Below are 18,694 nucleotides of genomic sequence, written 5' to 3'. Positions count from 1 at the left end.
TCAGTCGTACAGGTCATTGGCGATTCAGTTAATTTTTTTTCCAGAATCCAGGATTTATGTTAACATGAGCAAAACAAAGGTATTAAAAATAACGTTGCAAATTTAAAAGAGAACTGAGTTAATGACTATATCTATTAAGGCATGTGTATTCTGTGCAGAGCTGTATTTCAAACGAAATGCAAAAATCCATTTCAGGTGAACACTTTTATATCAGTTATTGGTAGGAATTTACCTTTTCTTAATTCTCATACCTAGCTTAAAGGAAGATTACAGAAATAAGTGGAGAATCCAAAATCTCACACTCATTCCTGGTGCCATGTATTCATTCATGAAGCATTTAAACAACTAGTATGTTGGTTAAGAGCCAGGCACTCTTAGGCTCTAGAGATATAAAAAGATCAATAGAAGGTCATTTGTAGAATTGCCCAGCCTACCTTTAGGGCAGTGATTAAGAGCATGGACTCCTAAACAAGACTGCTAGGCAAGTATGACTCTGAGCAACTACCTGAATCTCTCTTTGTCTTGGTTTCCTCATGTGTAAAATGAGAATTTTAGTAGTCCCTAATTCTTGGGGTTGTGGTGAGATATAAAATAATATGTATATAAAACTTCAAACTGTGTTCAATACAGATAAGCTATTATCTCCTCCCCATGCACACTTTGCCTATTGAGGTGCTTGATATTCTACCAGTGTTACTGTTTACTCTTGCTTCTACATTTTTATATATGCTGAACCCTAGGTGTGAAATATACCATCTCCTCATGCCTTGTGCCTCACCTGGTTCCTTCTTAATTATACTTTTAAGACTCAGTTCATGTATCACTTTCATAAGGAAGACTTCCCTGATCTCTCTGTGTAACTAGGTCAGAGGCACCTCCATGCTGCTCTTACGATATTCTTCTTTTATTTCTAGCAATGTACCTTATCTGTGTGTATCTCATCAGATTGAAAACTCTCCAGGGGGAAGGACTATATTGAATTCATGTCTTTATCCCTAATAGTTAGTACAGGACCAGGTATATAGATACACCTAAACACCTGAGAAAAAGGAATGAATGATACTCTCTCTTTAGAATAATTGGCAAACTAGTGATTCTTTAACAGTTCAAATATGTTTATTCTTAGGGTCTTATCATTGTAATTATATATTATTTGGGTGCTCACTGTAGACTACAGCAATAGAAAAGATCGAGAACACTGCATTGGTCCAGTTACAGAATAAAAAATCATGGCAATGTACAGCATGGTGACTATAGTTAATACTACTGTATTGCATACATAAAAGTTGCCAAGAGAATAGATCTTAAAAGTTCTCATCACAAGAAAAAAAAATTGTATATACGTATGGTGACAGATATTAACTAGACGTACTGTGGTGGTCATTTTACAATACATATAAATATCAAACCATTATTTGTATACCTGAAACTAGTTTAATGTTACATGTCAATTATGCCTCAATTAATCAATCAACAAAATTACTGCATTGGTACTGTGGCCAGTATTCCCAAATTTAATGATTTACACATCAGAGATATCTTTACCCAGGATATACTGTTCCAATTTTAGATACATTGATTTCATCCTGGAAGCTTTGGGAAGTCAGGAGAAAGTAAATAGAAATGGCTTTTCTACTAAAAAGACAAGTGATCATATGTCTACAAGAAGTGAAAAATCTAGCCGGCCAGAGAGCTGGGGAAAAAGCTTTAGGCAGAAAGGACAAGAAGTGCAAAAGCCCTGAGGCAGAAGTGTGATGAGTGCTTTGAAGTACCATCCACGAGGCCAGTGTGGCTCAAAGAATAAAGTAAAAAGGGAAAGTATTTAGAGAGGTCAGGTTGTATATAGGTAGATTAAGTAGAGCTTTATATTATATAATCTTTGGCATTTATTCAGATTTAGGAAGCACTGATAGATTTTGAGTAAATACGTGATATAATGTGACATATGGTTTAAAGATTACTTTGCTGTGTTCAGAAGAGACTGTATGGGGAAACTAGAAAATGAGAGAAACTAGTTAGGAGAGAGGTTAAGAGGTAAGAGATGACTGGTGCCCTAGATCAGGGTAGAGATGTATTTATATAAACAAATGGAATACCATTAGGTGAAATAAATCAAATGAATATTAAGGGAAAATATGGATTCTGTCTCCATTTGTGTTTTAATACATTTACCTAATATTGAATCAGATCATGGATAAGAATGCTATATGACTTCTCTTTTAATCCAGTATGTCTATAGATAAAATATCTCAGGGTTTCAACAGATATGAAAAGTATGAAAAATAAGAAGAGAAGAAATTATTTTCCAAACACGACTTTTTTTTTATCACAAAGTGAATTGCAGGTACAGATATCCTGTTCTGCCATCATTTAATATATGTGACATTCTCATGAGATCAACTGCAGGATTTTCTCAACATTGAGAAGGACCTAACAGAGGATGCTATCATTTTGGATCTACTTCTGACAAATATAATCTCCCAGTGTCCAACATAAGCTCTTAAAAATATTTTCTTCAGATTTAAAATGTACACTTAATCCTGAACCATGATAAAAATCTATCTTCTGAAACAAACTGACTCTGTAAGTTCTTAGGGTTCAGATCAGGTAAAATAATTTTACTAAGAGCCTTCTTGTATAAATTAATGTCCTGCATGTTAAAGAGTAATATGTAGCCCAAGACTTCATGAGCTTCTGGTGTTCTGGGGGGGACTAAAGCAACATTACAAGAAATAACTTAAATAAATAAATAAATCTTTCCTTATTTTGGCACTTAAGGATCACAGTCTAATAGCCAACTCCCTACTCATGTACTCTGCAACAAAGACTACCAGTCAGTCAAAATTTCCTGCTCCCATTATCAGAGACTTTTGTCAGGATTCCTTCTATGGGGTAAGACTTAGCATGAAAAGCAGCAAAGACTGGCAACCTAATTCTCAAACATTGATGAAATTACAAATAGAGGCATAAGCAAATTAATACCTGACAAAGGCAATTACTAGAAAAACCAAAAATCATATAACTGAAACACTGAAGAGAGGAGCTGCGGATGTGACATAACTAGTTATCTTTTATATCAGGGAATCAATAGATATTGTCTAATATTGGTAAATCAAGGAACAGAGCTTCATGTTATGCAGAGTCACAGAGAGGGCCAGCAGAGCAATTAAAATAGAAATTATTAAAAAACTCAGCTGAGGAATAGGAGAATAGAGAGGGGTAAGGCAGATGAACATTGGTTTACATTGCTTTAAATGGTACGCTTCTCTGTATTCTTTTCTTAGTTATCATATGCACATTTTACTTTGATTACAAAATACAAAATTTATCTTAAAAGGAATTTATGCTTATAAAGAACAAACCCTTCTACCTCTACTGCACATGGTTTACGCACTAATTTTGACTTTTAAGGTACTAATTTATTAAATCTGAAAGTCAGCGAGTCCTGTACATTTTGGATTTCTGTATAATCACCATGAGGGAAAACAAATAGATGCATATGAACCTGATCAAGAAACTAAAATGTATTAAGCTCTCCTTAGTGTGTGACAGTAACAGACACAGGACTAAACACTTTAAATAAGTTATTTAAAATAATTCTCCCAACAAACTTGCAAATTACACAATATTATCTCATGCTTAGATATGCAAAATAGATACATTGAACAAGGTCACATAGTTGACCCAGGCTTTTTCCTTGTTTTAAAATCATTGTTTAGAGTTAAATATATCTAGTTCTAAAAAATGGGCTTTCCTTTTCTCTCTGCTGTACTAGAAATGATCAGCTATGGTCATATGTTTATAATGAATGTACCTTAAATTTTTTTCTAATAGCTTAAAGCATGCATTGAATAACTTCTGATTTTTATATCTTGGCATTATGACTAAAAGTCTGATGATATCCATTGTAAGTGCTGGTAAAAAATTATTCTCTTTTAATAAATTTTAAAATATCAACTGTGCTAGTTTCAAGAATGAGTGAATGTGTATCCGTATAATAACTTTAATAAATTAGATTTAATTAATATTGAAACGACAAAAATGTACTAGTTCAACTAAAACATAACATACAATGCAAAGTGCAATGCATGTTTTTCAGTGTTATGCTTATTTTAGAACATTGTGTTAAAAATCACATGTATTAATATGCCAGTATTTGCTGGGAACTTTACTAGGCCCTCTGCATGTATTGTGATTAATAACTTAATCTTCACAATAATCTATTGAGTTAATAACTATTATCTGGCTTTAAAGATTTAAAAATCAAGGTTCAGCTTGCTTCAGGTTATAGATACAGTAAGAGGACATGAACTCAGGTCTGCTCTTCCCTCCAAATTGTCTGTAGATACTACTGTTCAACCAACAGGAAATATACTTAACTGGGCTATAACTGACCCATGAAACATTGGAAATATTGGAAACACATAGGATTATCTTAGGCAAGCATATGATTTGTGAATGCAATATATTTTGGAGCTCCTTCCTTTCCCACCTAAGTCACTGAAGTCCACCTATTTAATTATTTATTCCAGTGATTAACACTTATCTTTTTGATCTGTAGTTTTCTTTATTCTTTGATTTTCCCCATCAGATTTTTGATTATTTCTTGTCTGGCTCCTGGAAATTTTCTATGGTTTCTTAATGATTACTGACAGTAAATTGTGAAAAGTGTTTTTCTAAGTTTAGTAAGCTTTTCTGCCTATAAACAGATTTCTCCTTTGTATGGCTCTAAATTCTAAGATAATAAATCACTCTCTCTTACATTTCCTATAAACTTCCATGTCGTCAATTATTTTTTTCTCTTTGTCAGGATTAAATCCAAAGTAATTATTTCTCTTCTTATTCCCTTTAACTTCTGATAGATGAAATCATTAATTCAAGTCAAGAATTAACCAATTGTTCTGATATTAATAGAATGACCATTTAGTAGCTACCTATCTTTTCTTAATTTCTTATAACAACATTTTGAAGCAAAGATTTCAATTATCCATGTTTTACAAATGAGAGATGATAAGCTTAGAGAGGTTAAATGACTTGTGTAACTCAGAAATCACACACATATAATTCAAATGGGTGAATACATTATATAACTAAGAAAAATTACCATGTGTATTAGACCCCAAAAATCCAAACTTTTAATCATCAGATCAGAGTTGCTGGTTTTTCCTGTTCCACTGAAATTCACAGTAATACATACACTTTATATCATTGCAAACATATACATACACACCTACATGCACACACACTCAAATATGAGTATATATTTATTTATTGTACTTTATTTATCTCTGTATATATAACTGAAAATAGTTCCACAAAACAATATCCTTACTACGTTCCTTGAATTATAATGTTTTTGCCTTTATCTTTTACTTTATTTTATTCAATTTTATATCAATTATAAAAATGCTAGTCACAATCCAGTGAATTGATTTTATGACTCACTGGTGGCGACCCATAGTTTGGAAAATCTGCCCTGAATGATATCATTCCCATGTCAATTTTGTACAATGCATTAGGATCATTCAACTGACTAGGGAGTCTGTGGTAACTTCCCATGGTGATATCTTTGTCTCTCCCTACTAAACTGTATTTTGCACTGTATCTCTATCTTCAATAATAAACAGTTATAAAAGAAAGACAAATATCGTATGATATTGTTTATACGTGGAATCTTTAAAAAGGGTACAAATGAACTTATCTACAAAACAGAAATAGAGTCACAGATGTAGAAAACAAACTTATGGTTACCAGGAGGTAAGGGGGGGAGGGATAAATTGGGAGAATGGGATTGACATATACTCACTACTATGTATAAAATAGGTAACTAATAAAGAGTATATAGCACAGGGAACTCTACTCAGTACTCTGTAATGGCCTATATGGGAAAAGAATCTAAAAAAGCGTGGACATATGTATATGTATAACTGATTCACTAGCAACAGTGAGACTACCAATAAGATGATAGTGCTCATTAGCAAAGTCGATTGCAATGGGATATCAGTTAAAAAGACATATAAATGAAAAGCCAAAGATCTGAGGATTCAATACAATTGTTAAATGTCACATGACTTTTAGATTTGTCAAAATCCTTAATTTTGATACACTGTACATTTCAGCTTCAAAATGAAAAAAAAAACAAAAACAAAAACTTGGTTTTCTAGCCAAAAAAAAAGAGTTATGTATAAGTATGTGATTTTTGAACATGCAGTATTAGGCTTTTACTAGTAAAATTGTTTTATTTAGTTATAATACCCATCTCCAAGAGCTTGAAATTAAAATTTCCAGGGTCTCTAACTGAGCTGTATGTAACTTTCCTTGAGAATGGCTTGTTTTTCATTAAAATAATTTTTAAACCACTCTGTGTTCCACTTCTGTGTAACACTCTGATATGGGTTTTTGGAAAGGCCACAAGAAACCAGCTTTATGAAGTGGTGGATTGGCCCTTATTTTGGAAAATCCTCCAGTTATTTATCCAGAAATATATATCCATGAATTTCTGAACCATCGTCATTAAGATCTGCTTCATTGTTAACTGGGGACTCCCACAGTTTCCCTTCTTTTGTCCACTAGGTCATCTGTTCAAAACCATTCTGAAAGGGCTGTTCATTTATTGTGGCTAACTGCTTAGCAAATTCCATATCCCAAGTGAAGGTGATGTTTCTGTTTCACGTGCCTCTTTTAACTGCCTTAATCTCAAAGATATTTTCTATTCTTGAATATACTTTTCCTAAGATTTTTTTCCAAGATAAGTGATCATCTCCTGGCTATGATCATTGTCAGATCCTTCAGCGCACTGAAACTGATGTACTGGTCTTGTAGTAACTCTAGCTGTAGCAGATCTGGCAACTTTCATATCTGATATTATGTTACTGAAACTAATTTTAGTTATTTCTCCACCTTTTTGTGCCCTTGGGTCTTCCTCATGCTGCTGGAGCTGCCTGAGTAGCTCCAATTTGGTCACTGTTTTTAGACAACCTATTCTTAGGAGAAATGTCTATTTTTCTATGTCCCTATTTCAGATAAAGATTTATCACTGATTTTTGATAATATTTGTTATTGCATTTATCTACTTTTGTTGAAATGTCAGTTTCAGTGTGTCTGTTCCTCATTCACTCAGTCAGTATTTCCTGAGTACCTGAAGTTTCAGGTACTCCTTTAAATCCTGAGGGCACACAAATGAACAGAACAGGCAATATCCCTGCTCTCAGAGAGCTGGCCTACTATAATGTGCACGTTGCTTTAGAGACACCTGGGAATATGAGCATTTTTCCAAAACCATTTATTTACAGAATCCAATTTAAAAATCCTTGATAAAATCTCTGCATTGCCTATACCACACTTGTAGATTGTGGTTTAAATGGTTGGTTTTTAAAAAAACAGAAGCGGGTTTCAACATTTCTTGATTCTTTCTAATAATAAAAACTCAGCCAAAAAGTATTTTCTTACCATGACAACTTGGTAAGGCTCTATTCCATCCAGGTCTTCCATCATCTCCTATGATACAGGTGAGTGTTGAATAACCTTGAAGAACATAACCAGCATCACAGTAATAGGTGACTGTTGACCCTAATTTATAATCCATTCCAAGTCTGGTGCCATTCATTATGTTGCCTGGATCAAAGCAGGACTCTCGGAGTTTTGCTGTAAAACAATGTTGATATAAAATTAATTATTTTAAAATACAATATTCTATGAAACTTTTAATATTTCTTCATTTCTACCTCTAGATAAACAGAAAGCACCAACACCCTTTCTGCCTCTGTTCGAGGGCTCAAAGTACAAAGTAGTCCTTAACCATATCTGACGTTTTGCTAATTCACATTGATTAGTAAAAGATAAAATTCTTCATTGGTCTTTTCATTAAAATCAGTATCAAATATTTATAGTCAAACAGGGTTTAGTGGTTTATTGTAAATTATGTGCTATAATCCATGCGTAAGTATTTTAAATGAATTATTTTCGAAAAGAAGAACTTATTTCTTTATTTAATATTTCATTATTTAAAAGCTCTTCCCCCCAAATGATGTACACTCATTCCCTGTGACTGAACATAGATATAGTACTACTGCCTATGTTGATCTCAGTTTATCACTAGGAAGAAAGTAAAAGCCCCTATGTCTCTGCCGTGATACCATTTCTCTTAATCTACCTCATTCCCCACATTTATGTCAGAGGTCTGCCCATTAAAAGAGTAACAAAATCTTTATAATATCCAAACCATGATCTTTTTGGACAGAGAGTCTATGTCAAAGTCAAGAACTTTCAAAGCTAATAGTAACAGACAAATTGAAAAGTAAAGTCCATTCACAACAAAGAACTATTTTCTGTGGAACCAGGTAGTAAACTAGAGAGACTGAGAGAATATTTTGAAAATATGTAGAGAAACAGATTAGTTCATCCATTTTGGTAAATAAGTAATAGAACACTGTGTTGTTAACAGATCTGGGTAACACCTTAATATTTCCGTTTTATTATTATTATAGATTACTTAAGAAATAAGAGAGATGAGCAATGTAAGGGCCATCACAAATTCAAGATAACAAATGTGATTTTCTACATTAGAATTTATATTAATGGGAATTCAGGAGGTGGGTGTATCTTTGGATAGGACTCGTGGAATCACTGGAATTTAAGTCAACAATATCTTGGTGTTTGGCTATTACAGAAATCATATTGTTATAATATATCAAAATCTGATTTATCTTAACAGAAAAAATATTTTTATTCCATTCATTAAAGTTTGCAGAGTTCAAAGTGCTTCAACATTTATAGGAAATGATGAGAAATTTATGCTTTAGGAAAAAATACTTCACAAGATTTCTCTAAATTCAACTAAAGAGAAAATTGTGGGAGACTCCCCTGGTGGTGCAGTGGTTGAGAATCCGCCTGCCAATGCAGGGGACATGGGTTCGAGCTCTTGTCCGGGAAGATCCCACACGCCGCGGAGCAACTAAGCCTGTGTGCCACAACTGCTGAGCCTGCGCTCTAGAGCCCACGAGCCACAACTACTGAAGCCCTGGCACCTAGAGCCAGTGCTCCGCAACAGGAGAAGCCACCATAATGAGAAGCATGCGCACCGCAGGGAAGAGTAGCCCCTGCTCGCCACGACTAGAGAAAGCCCGCGTGCAGCAACGAAGACCCAATGCAGCCAAAAAAAGGAAATGGTGGAACCAAACATTTACATGATTTTAATATTTAGAATACCAGAGGAATGAAAAAGGTCCACTTTCTTTCCTTCCTTCCTTCTTTCCAACAAATACTTAAGAGCCCATTATCCAACTAACACCAGAAATACAGCAGTGGACAATGAAAAAATATTCTAGTCCTCATGGCTTTTACAGTCTATAAAGAAAATAACTAAATAAATACTTGTGATTGTGATGTGTGTTGCATAAGGAGAAGCATTCAGAACCTTCCTGAAGAACTGACATCTAACCTGAGCACTGAGGGATAATGAGCAGACTAGGTGAAAGGGAGATGAGAGATATGAAGGGGAGAAGTTGTACTGTGTAAGTCAGATAAACCTGATTTCTGAGCTTCATTCCAGAACTAAATAACCTGATCTCCCAAAGGCGTGTACACGCACGCATACACACACCAGCACAAGAAATTTGTATCCCATATATCGCATTCAGATTTCAATAAAAAATTGCTCCCCAGCCCAAGGAATTATATTTCTTCCCAGATAAAATATGCATATGACACTATTTTAAGGAAAGAACCAGTAGGTTCTTTGGTCACTAAGAATGAGGATTTGGTGTTGCAGAGGTTGGTTTGTTTAATTTTTAGGAATAAAACCTGACATTGATCCTTTTCTTAAATAAGCAGGAAAACGCAATGTAATGTTTAGGTAGAACAGCAACCTAACACTCACAGCTGTCCTTCATGAAACTGAACTAAATCCCTTGAGGGAAAAGGAAGGATTGAAATTACTATTTAAAAGGATTAATCTCTTTGACAAGTCTAACTGCCTAACATTCATCTTTTGAAAAGTTTGCTTTCTTCCTTCTTTAAAGTTTTCCCCAAATTTTCAGTGATATATCAGTGAATCCGTAATAGAATACAAACCTACTTTTTGAGGAAAGGGAAACATGGTTGACACATTAAAAATATTGCTTCTGTAACAATTTTATATTGCTAGCCTCATTTTGAGAGGATTCATTTATCTCATTATTATGTTTACATACTGCTTTAAATCCTTGGTGAATAGCTTTCTATGAATAATACTGCCCTTGTTTATTTCCCTGTATGCCATAGCAATTACATCTGGAAATTTTGAGAACATCTGCAGAATCCTTATATAAAGGTCTAGGAAGCAGATGGAAAGATGATTTTAGTTTTAGAAAAAAAGTGTGAGGCAGACAAGTTGATAGTATTTTAATGAATAATTAATTTAATAAAATAATTTATTTTATGAATAATTCATTTTATGAATCATTAAATTTTATGAATAATAGTAGTTTGCCTACTGAATAGATCCCAGGTAAAAGAGTCCCTTGCTTTATATTCTCCAAATAAAGCATATTAGATGATGTCTGCTGGAAGACAGAAATGATCATAAGCAATAGAGCTTATATCTTAGCTATGGATTTGTTTTTCATTTTTACAAAAAAATTATTTTTCAGAATTTTTTCCACATGAAATTAAAGTATTGTAAATGCTTATTTTAATGAAAAAGTTTGACATTAGAACGCTGAAAAATGTGTCTTAAAGAAGATCCAATGGGAAAAATTAAAGCTTTACTATGTTTCTGTTTTTATTAATAAAGACTTACAGATGTTATTATAATAAGCATAATATCTATATCATTATAAAGTTTTTATCATACTTTGCATCAGGCATGACAATAATTAAATAATGTTTGTTCAATTCACACTTAATGATTTATTTATAAATACATACTTTTTTCTGGCCTAATAAGAACCATAAATATTTTTACTGTTAAAGTTTAGTCTTCAATAAACTTCAAAGTTTATTCCCACTTATAGGTATATACTCATGAAGGGACCATTATTATGAATAGTGTTATTCTGTGGATAATCAGTTATACATTATTTTTATTTTTGAGAAGTGACCAGACTATATAATATTCAACTGCCTTTTATTTCCAGAATAGAGCAGATGGGCATATACCTTCTAGCATGAGTTCAGCAACTAAGAGCTAAACTCCCTTCAAGCTGTGTATGCATTGTAGTCCCCTCATATGATCATAATAAGTCCCGAGAGGCTCTCTCTATTGGAAGACCCATAGTTCACAGAGGGCCAGATTTCCCAAGGTGCTTTTTGAAAATAAATATAAACCACACATGTATCTCTTTTATTTTGGAAAACATTGCTAAAATGTAAATTAAACAATTGGTGCAGAATACCTCAGGGTAAAGCTGAAATGTAATAGGTTGCTCTGTGAAAAGATGTATCTTACCTTAAATTCATATGTTAATTTAGAAAGTAACTTATGATACTTTAACGTTCTTGGAGAAGGTGGCTAATTTATGCCGTATATAAACAACCATTGTTAAGTCTTCCACTGTAGATTTTTGGTGCATATAAATTGACATCCCCTATCAGCTAAAACATCAGCTGCCAGGAGGTCCCCTTCCGTAGCACAAGACTGTATATATTCTCTCTCCTTCATGTAAATAATATATTTTGTTAAAATAATATAGATATCACTACTGTGAGTCACATTTATTAAATATTATAATTAGAAATACTTAAAACATACTTGACATCATTTAAAATAGCCTTAATACAAAAACAATGCAAAAGAGAGCATTGTTTAAACTAAAATATATATCCAATTATGAATTTCTTAATATTGTATCTCATTGAAATTACATTAAGATAAATGGAGACTAGACTGATTTAAACTCTCTGGGGACATTGCTTTCAAGTTAGCAAAACATCTCCCCTTACCTTCAAACGTCTACTTCTTTGCTCCAGTTTACTACTGTTTACAACACTGGAGCATATCCACCATTTGCTTTATGTAAATGCAAAATGGTATTCCTTCTAGAATTCATGTTAGCAAGCTTGTGTATTTGTGATGTTTGACTATAGCATTTTTTCATTGTTCAAATGCTTTGCACAACTACTATGTACTTGCAAACAAACAGAAATAAGATACGGTCTATCTTCAAGAGGGAGATGAATAGATAGTTATGAACACAAGCAATGGCAACTATGCTCTGGTGTGAGCTCTAATAGAGGTAGGTACTGGACCTATGGCTTTTTAAATAAAGACCTACTAATATAATTATTTAGAGCAAGTCAGGACTTAAAAGCTTTACTTTTTCAGTGCTAACAGAAATCAACAGAGTCAAAGTATATAATATGAATTACAAATGACAGAGGAATAGTTTTTACTATCCAGGACCTCCAGTTATATGGCAATTCATTTTGGGGGTGCACATTTTATCTTGAAAATTCAGACATGTTTGTTTGCCTATGGCAGAAATAAACATAAAGACTACTTTATTAGCTTTAAGGAACTAGACTATTAAAGAGGTAACATTTTTTAAGAAATAGGGAGGTTGATAGGAAAAGACAGATCCTGGAGACCCTGAAGTGGGGGATGGAATTTTCCTACAGATGAGAATTTTGAGGGCCAGTCCAGAAAATTAATTAGGTTGGATTTGGAGAGCATCATAAACTCAGTACTAACTTTGTAAAGAAATACCATCTGGAGTATAAAAATAAGACCTCATGAAATTGTGTGTAAGTGGGCACTGGTGTAGTAGCTGAGGATGGTGGGGAGTAGTTGTAAGGTCCAAGGAGAAGAATTGTAGTTCATGGAATGCTTATGTATTTCTCTCTGCCTGTACTCTTATATTTTTATTTGCCTTTACTCTTATTGGAGGTAATAATTTATGCCATTTTATGCAATTCATTTTAACAATCTGATTCTCAATTTCGTCATTTGTAAAATAGGGATAGCAATACTTATCTCATAATGCTATTAGTTAACATTTTGTTGCATTTATAAGTGTGTCTGCTAAAGGGAAAGACAGAGATACTATATTGAAAGAGTTAATCATTGTACCTAGAATAAAGTATTACATAATGAGTAATCAATATTGTCCTGTTTTAAAAAAAAATTGCATTGGTGTCCCTTTTCCTATGGCAGCATAAATCTTAACTTTTTGGAAATAATGGGACATGGAAATTGATCAAGATAGGAAACAGGAAGGGAAGTATATTTAGCTGAGATATGGCAAGTAGGTTTTATCTCAAGTGCTAAATTACATGGATTTAATAATGGCTACCTGGAATGTTATGTAGAGAAAAGATTGTGAAGTCAAGTCCAGTTTCCATAAGAAAGAATGCTGTAACACATTAGCACCATCTGCCCTGAGTGTGGTAGTATTTGTGGCATTCTTCCTTTGTCTGTTATCCTATGGATCTCTGGAAATGTTTTATTAAATACTAATTCACAATAGAACCTAGCTTTACTGACTTGCTTACAGTTTTCTTCTCTCTTTCTTTTTCTCCCTCTCCCTCTCCCATTCTCCCTCTCTCCCTCCCTTCCTTCCTTCCTTCTTTCCTTCCTTCCTTCCTCCCTCCCTCCCTTCCTTCCTTCCTTTCTTCCTAAACAGGTCTTGTTTATAAGCCTATCACCTTGCAGATATAAGTAGCTACTCCTAAAGAGCCAAGTTCTCATTTGTAAAATGCAGGACATGAATGTGTCTCTAAGGTTTCTTACATTTCAGTAATGTTATGATTCTAATTATGTCTTGACTTAAAATAGAAAACACCTCCTTAAGCAACTCAAAATCAATCAGTTAAATAATTATCAAACAATTACAATGTGTAGGCATTATTCTAAGGCACTCATTGTATAGTGGTAAATAAACCGAGTTCTTGCTCTTAAGAAACCTGTATTTTAGTATATATGTAGGGATTTAGTGGCATCAATGGGAGTGTGTATATTAAATAAATAAGCAAATAACTGAATAATAAAATATCAAGAAATTATATGACTGATAAAAGGAGAAAATTTTGATAGGATAGAAAAAGCAAAAGGAGTAGAAAACTCAAAATAAGATCAAAAAAGCGAATAAATATAAATAAAGTAAACTCAATACATCAAAAAAATGAGAAAAATACAATATATATGTACCTAAAAATAGGTTCCCATAATATATAAAACAAAAATCATTAGAATTTTAAGAAAAAATAAAAAATTAAGAACTATAATAGATTTCCCCAACTATTTCAATAATTGCTAGGCCAAGCAGATTTTTTAAAAATGGCAAGGACATAAATGTTTGAGAAATATAATTAGAGAGTTTGATTTAATGAATATATATAAAAAACTACACCCATAAATTAAATGACACTCTTTTCTCCAAGCATACAGGGAACATGAATAAAAACTGACCATATAAGAGGTCACAAAACAAATCTTAAGATATGCCAAGAATTGGAATCATACATATCTGACCACAGTGCAAATAAATTAGAAATTCATAATTAAATATAGATTGAAATTTATTATAAGACTTGTAAGCACTTCTAAGTAACTCAGAGAAAAAATCAAAATGTAGTGCAATTAGAACAAATTTAGAATTGTACAATAATAAATCTCTACATATCCAAACATTTGCAAAGCAGCTAAAGTGGTACTTAGAGGAAAATTCATAGCCCCCAAAAGCTCATATTAGAAAAGAAAAAAATCTGAAAATTAATAAGTATTTCATAAATTAGAAGAAATAAAAGCAAATCTAGAGAAAATAAAAGGGAATACATAATTTAGGTAAAAGCAATATTAATAAAAATACTAAGCAATGTTAATAAAAAATACAGCAACAGAAAAAGTAAGAGAACACTGTGAGCATTTTTATGTCTATACATTTGAAAACTTAGATGAAAATAACTAGTTCTTGGGAAAAGGTTTTCAAAAAATCTAAGATGAAGTAGAAAAACCTGAATAGATTTATAACAACTAAAATTCTATTTCCTCAAATCACCAAGACCATAGTTTTACAGGGAAGTTCTAGCAAACATTTAAGAAACAGATGATCCCTATCTTACACAAGCTATTTTACTTTAGTGAGAAGGTTCCCAAAGTTAGGCAGTTGTATCATTTTGGTCAAGACTAAACAAGGACACTACAAGGAAGAAAAATTATAGACTAATTTCATGGCAATAGATCAAAGATAATACACTTTTTAACAGATGGTAATAAATCTATACCATAATTACAGAAATTTAATATGTTAGTATACTCTAATCAGCAAAAATAATTAAAAACAAACAAACAAAAAATGAACAGATTGGTTTTATCCCACAAATGTAAAGATGTTTCAATGTTAAAAATATATATATAATTTACAACATTAAGAACTTCACAAAGGAAAATTGTGTGATATTTTTAATAGTTGATGAAAAAGCAGTTGATAAAATTCAATCCCTTTGTGATTAAAAAAGTTTTAGTAAACCACGAATAGAAGGGAACTTCCTATAATTGATAAAGTATATCTCTAGGTAGTAACATTTTAGATAAGAGTGTTCTCTGGAGCCCACTCTGAATCAAGTCTTGCATATGACTTTGGGCTGACTATTTAACCATGTTGTGCTAAAAGTTCTTCACTCATAGAGGTAAATGATTTTTATATGTAATAACTTTGAAATGTCCCTGAAAACAATGAGTTAAAAAATGTTAGTCCTCATTAACATTGTCCCTAACCAATAGCAAATATGGTTAAAGGTGAAACATTAGATGTTTCTCTTTAAAGTTAGCAATGACACAGGATAATGTCTATCACTGTTTTAATTTGACATGGACTGATAGTTCTACCCAGAGTAGGTGGGGGAGAAGTATGTACAGACTAGAAAGAAACATAACTGTCGCTGTTTGCATAGAAAATCTCCCCCCAAAAAAAAACTCTAAGAAAAATTATGATAGCTAATGAAAGAATGAAAGAGTTAAGCAAGTTTGCTAGATATTAGGTAATTGCAAGAATACACTGTGGCCTTATTATTAGCAGCAACCAGTAAAATCTAATATAAAAAATCACTTATTTACAATATCATTTATTTACAATCACTTATTTAATTACAATTTAAATATCATTTATTTATCACTTATTTCCAATTTACAATGGAAACTATAAGACATTTAAAATTTAGATGAGAAAAATTTTATTGTAAAAATTATTGAAAGACACTGAATAAGACATAAGTAAATTGAGAAATATGCCATATTAATAGATGGGAAAATTAAATACCATGTATACTACAATTTATTCCCAAATAATTTATAAACTCAATACAGTCCCAAACTAATCGAACAGGTAGAACAGGCTTAATTCTAAAATCTAAATAAAAGTTCAAAAGAGTTAATAAACACCAAGACAATTTTGAAGAAGTATAAGGTAGTATACTCTGCCTACCTCATATAATGTCTTATTTTAAAGCTATAGTAGAAAAATTCAGAGAAGTCTTGTCCTGGAGACAGAAAAATATGCCAGTGGAACAGAATAGAAAATTCAGAAGCAGTTATATAGAAACTTGATATTTGACAGCAGTAGCATTATGGATTCCTTGCTTACAAAAAACAAACAAACAAACAAAAAGACAAAAACAAAAAATTCCACAAAGATAAGAGAGATTAAAGGTGAAAAGCAAAGCTTTAAAACTTTAGAAAAGAGTTGAGGAAACTGCCTTTATGACCTAATAATAAGGAAGGGTTTTTAATCAAGGCATAAAAAGCACAGACCATGAATAAGAGGAAAGAGTAACTATTGATACTGAGTTTTTAAATGTTTATACAGCAGAAGAAACTGGAAATAAAGTGAAACCCTTGTCAAAGATGGTAAGATTTTTACTACAACAAAGATAACAGATAAACAATTAATATACACAATATAAAATGTATTTCCTATAAATAAAAAAAGCAACAGATTAGAAAAATGTGCATGATAGAAATACACAGTTTATTAAAAAGGAAACTTCAGCATGCAAAATAGGAAAAAGATGCTCAACTTAAGAGTAAGTAGGGAAAGGCAATAAAAATAACAATGAGGTAACATTTAATACCCATGAGATTGACAACTCAAGTGTGACAAGAGCACCGGTTTTTCAAAAATGTGGAGTTTCTTGAAATCACTATCTCAAAAAGATATCTGCATCCTCAAGTTCAATGCAGCATTATTTATAATATCCAAGATATGAAAACTACTTAAGTGTCCATCAATGGATGAATAATAAAGAAAAATGTGGCATATATAAATACAATGGAATATTATTCAGCCACAAAAAAGAAGGAATTCTGCCATTTGGGACAACATGAATGGATCTGAGAACACTATGCTCAGTGAAATAATTTGGACAGAGAAAAGCAAATACTGTACTCATATGTTGGAATCTAAAAAAAAGAAACCAAACTCATACAGAGAACAGACTGGTAGGTGCCAGAAGCCAGGGCAGGGGAGGTGGTGGTATGAGTGAAATGGATGAAGGTGATAAAAGGGTATGTAGGGGAGCAAAATTTACCACCCTAAAATGTGTCTCTTTGGCATGAGTATTAATCTAGGCTGATTATTTTTAAGAAACAGAAGACTCAGAAAGTCTTTCTTTTTATCTCCCACTTAGCTGTCTAAAGAATTTAGCTAAAGGGTGTGCTCCTAGAATACAGCTATGACCAGAGATATCTGCAAAGAATATAGGCTAGGTACAGTGGGGAAAATGAAGCAGGGCCTAGAGAGCAGAGTCCACTCTTTATCCCCTTGTCTCTGCATAGCCCAGCAAATTTATTTATCAAACATTTGCTTTTCCATCAATGTGAATTTCCTTCCTCCCCTTTGAAGTCCCAAACCACTACTCCCAACATCTTTTGTCTCTAGCTGAAGATGTATATAAGGTGGGGGGTGTTTCAGCCATTTTGGCGAGTTATTCAGTTTTCCTAAGTCTCTCCCATGTATACATGTTATTAAACTTCTGTTTGATTTTCTCCTGTTAATCTGTCTCATGTCAATTTAATTCTTAGACCAGCCAGAAGAATCTAGAACAGCAGAGGAAAATATTTTCCTCCCTGACAGGTACAAACTTCTAGTTATAAGATAAGTAAGTCCTGGGGATGTAATATACAGCATGGTGACTATACTTAACACTGTATGTATTCTGTATTTGAAAGTTGCTAAGGGAATAGATCTTAAAAGTTCTCATTACAAGAAAAAAATTGTAACTATATGTGGTGATAATGTTACCTAGACTTACTATGGTAATCATTTTGCAATATATACATTTATTAAATCATTATGTTGTGTGTACAACCAAAATAGTATAATGTTATATGTCAGTTATATCTCATTAAAAAATGTGGAGTTTCTGAAATGCTTTCTCTGCTGTTGAGAATATAAATTGGTACAACGTCTTCTGAGAGTAATTAGGGGATGTGTAGTTAGATTCAAGAGGGTCAGACCCATTGATCCAGTAATCCCACTCCTAGGTATACAGATATCTTAGAAAGACTCTCACAGATATGTTCAAGAAAGCATGCAAAAGAATGGTCATTTCATCATGGTTCATAGTGGAAAACTGAAACAACCCAGTGTCTATCTGAAAAATTTATAAATTGCCTGTGATACAGTCATATGATGGAATATCATAAAGAAATTAACAAACTAAATCTACATGTCTCTATCATTGATATATCTCAAAAACAATGTAAAGGGAAAAACAATTTTCA

The 18,694-nt window shown here is 32.7% G+C and overlaps 1 protein-coding gene and 1 pseudogene across 3 annotated transcripts in view; both read right to left on the bottom strand.

Annotated features, from left to right (window-relative positions):
• CSMD3 (CUB and Sushi multiple domains 3) overlaps positions 1-18,694 on the bottom strand; it is a 1,186,187-nt gene that overhangs the window by 262,982 nt on the left and 904,511 nt on the right. For both annotated transcript variants that reach the window (XM_082364543.1, XM_082364544.1), the window contains one exon: positions 7,450-7,644. In XM_082364543.1, coding sequence (XP_082220669.1) covers positions 7,450-7,644 — 195 coding nt within the window. The remainder of the gene's footprint in view (positions 1-7,449; positions 7,645-18,694) is intronic.
• LOC309614614 (small ribosomal subunit protein mS31 pseudogene) lies at positions 4,324-7,282 on the bottom strand (annotated as a pseudogene). Its single transcript has 2 exons — positions 7,253-7,282; positions 4,324-6,997 (listed from the first exon to the last, which is right to left on the bottom strand). The product of its transcript is annotated as a small ribosomal subunit protein mS31 pseudogene (transcript).

This window comes from Balaenoptera borealis (genome assembly GCF_965194805.1).
Source record: "Balaenoptera borealis genome assembly, chromosome: 17".
NCBI classification, from domain to species: Eukaryota; Metazoa; Chordata; class Mammalia; order Artiodactyla; family Balaenopteridae; genus Balaenoptera; species Balaenoptera borealis.
This window is presented reverse-complemented; position numbering and strand designations above follow the sequence as displayed.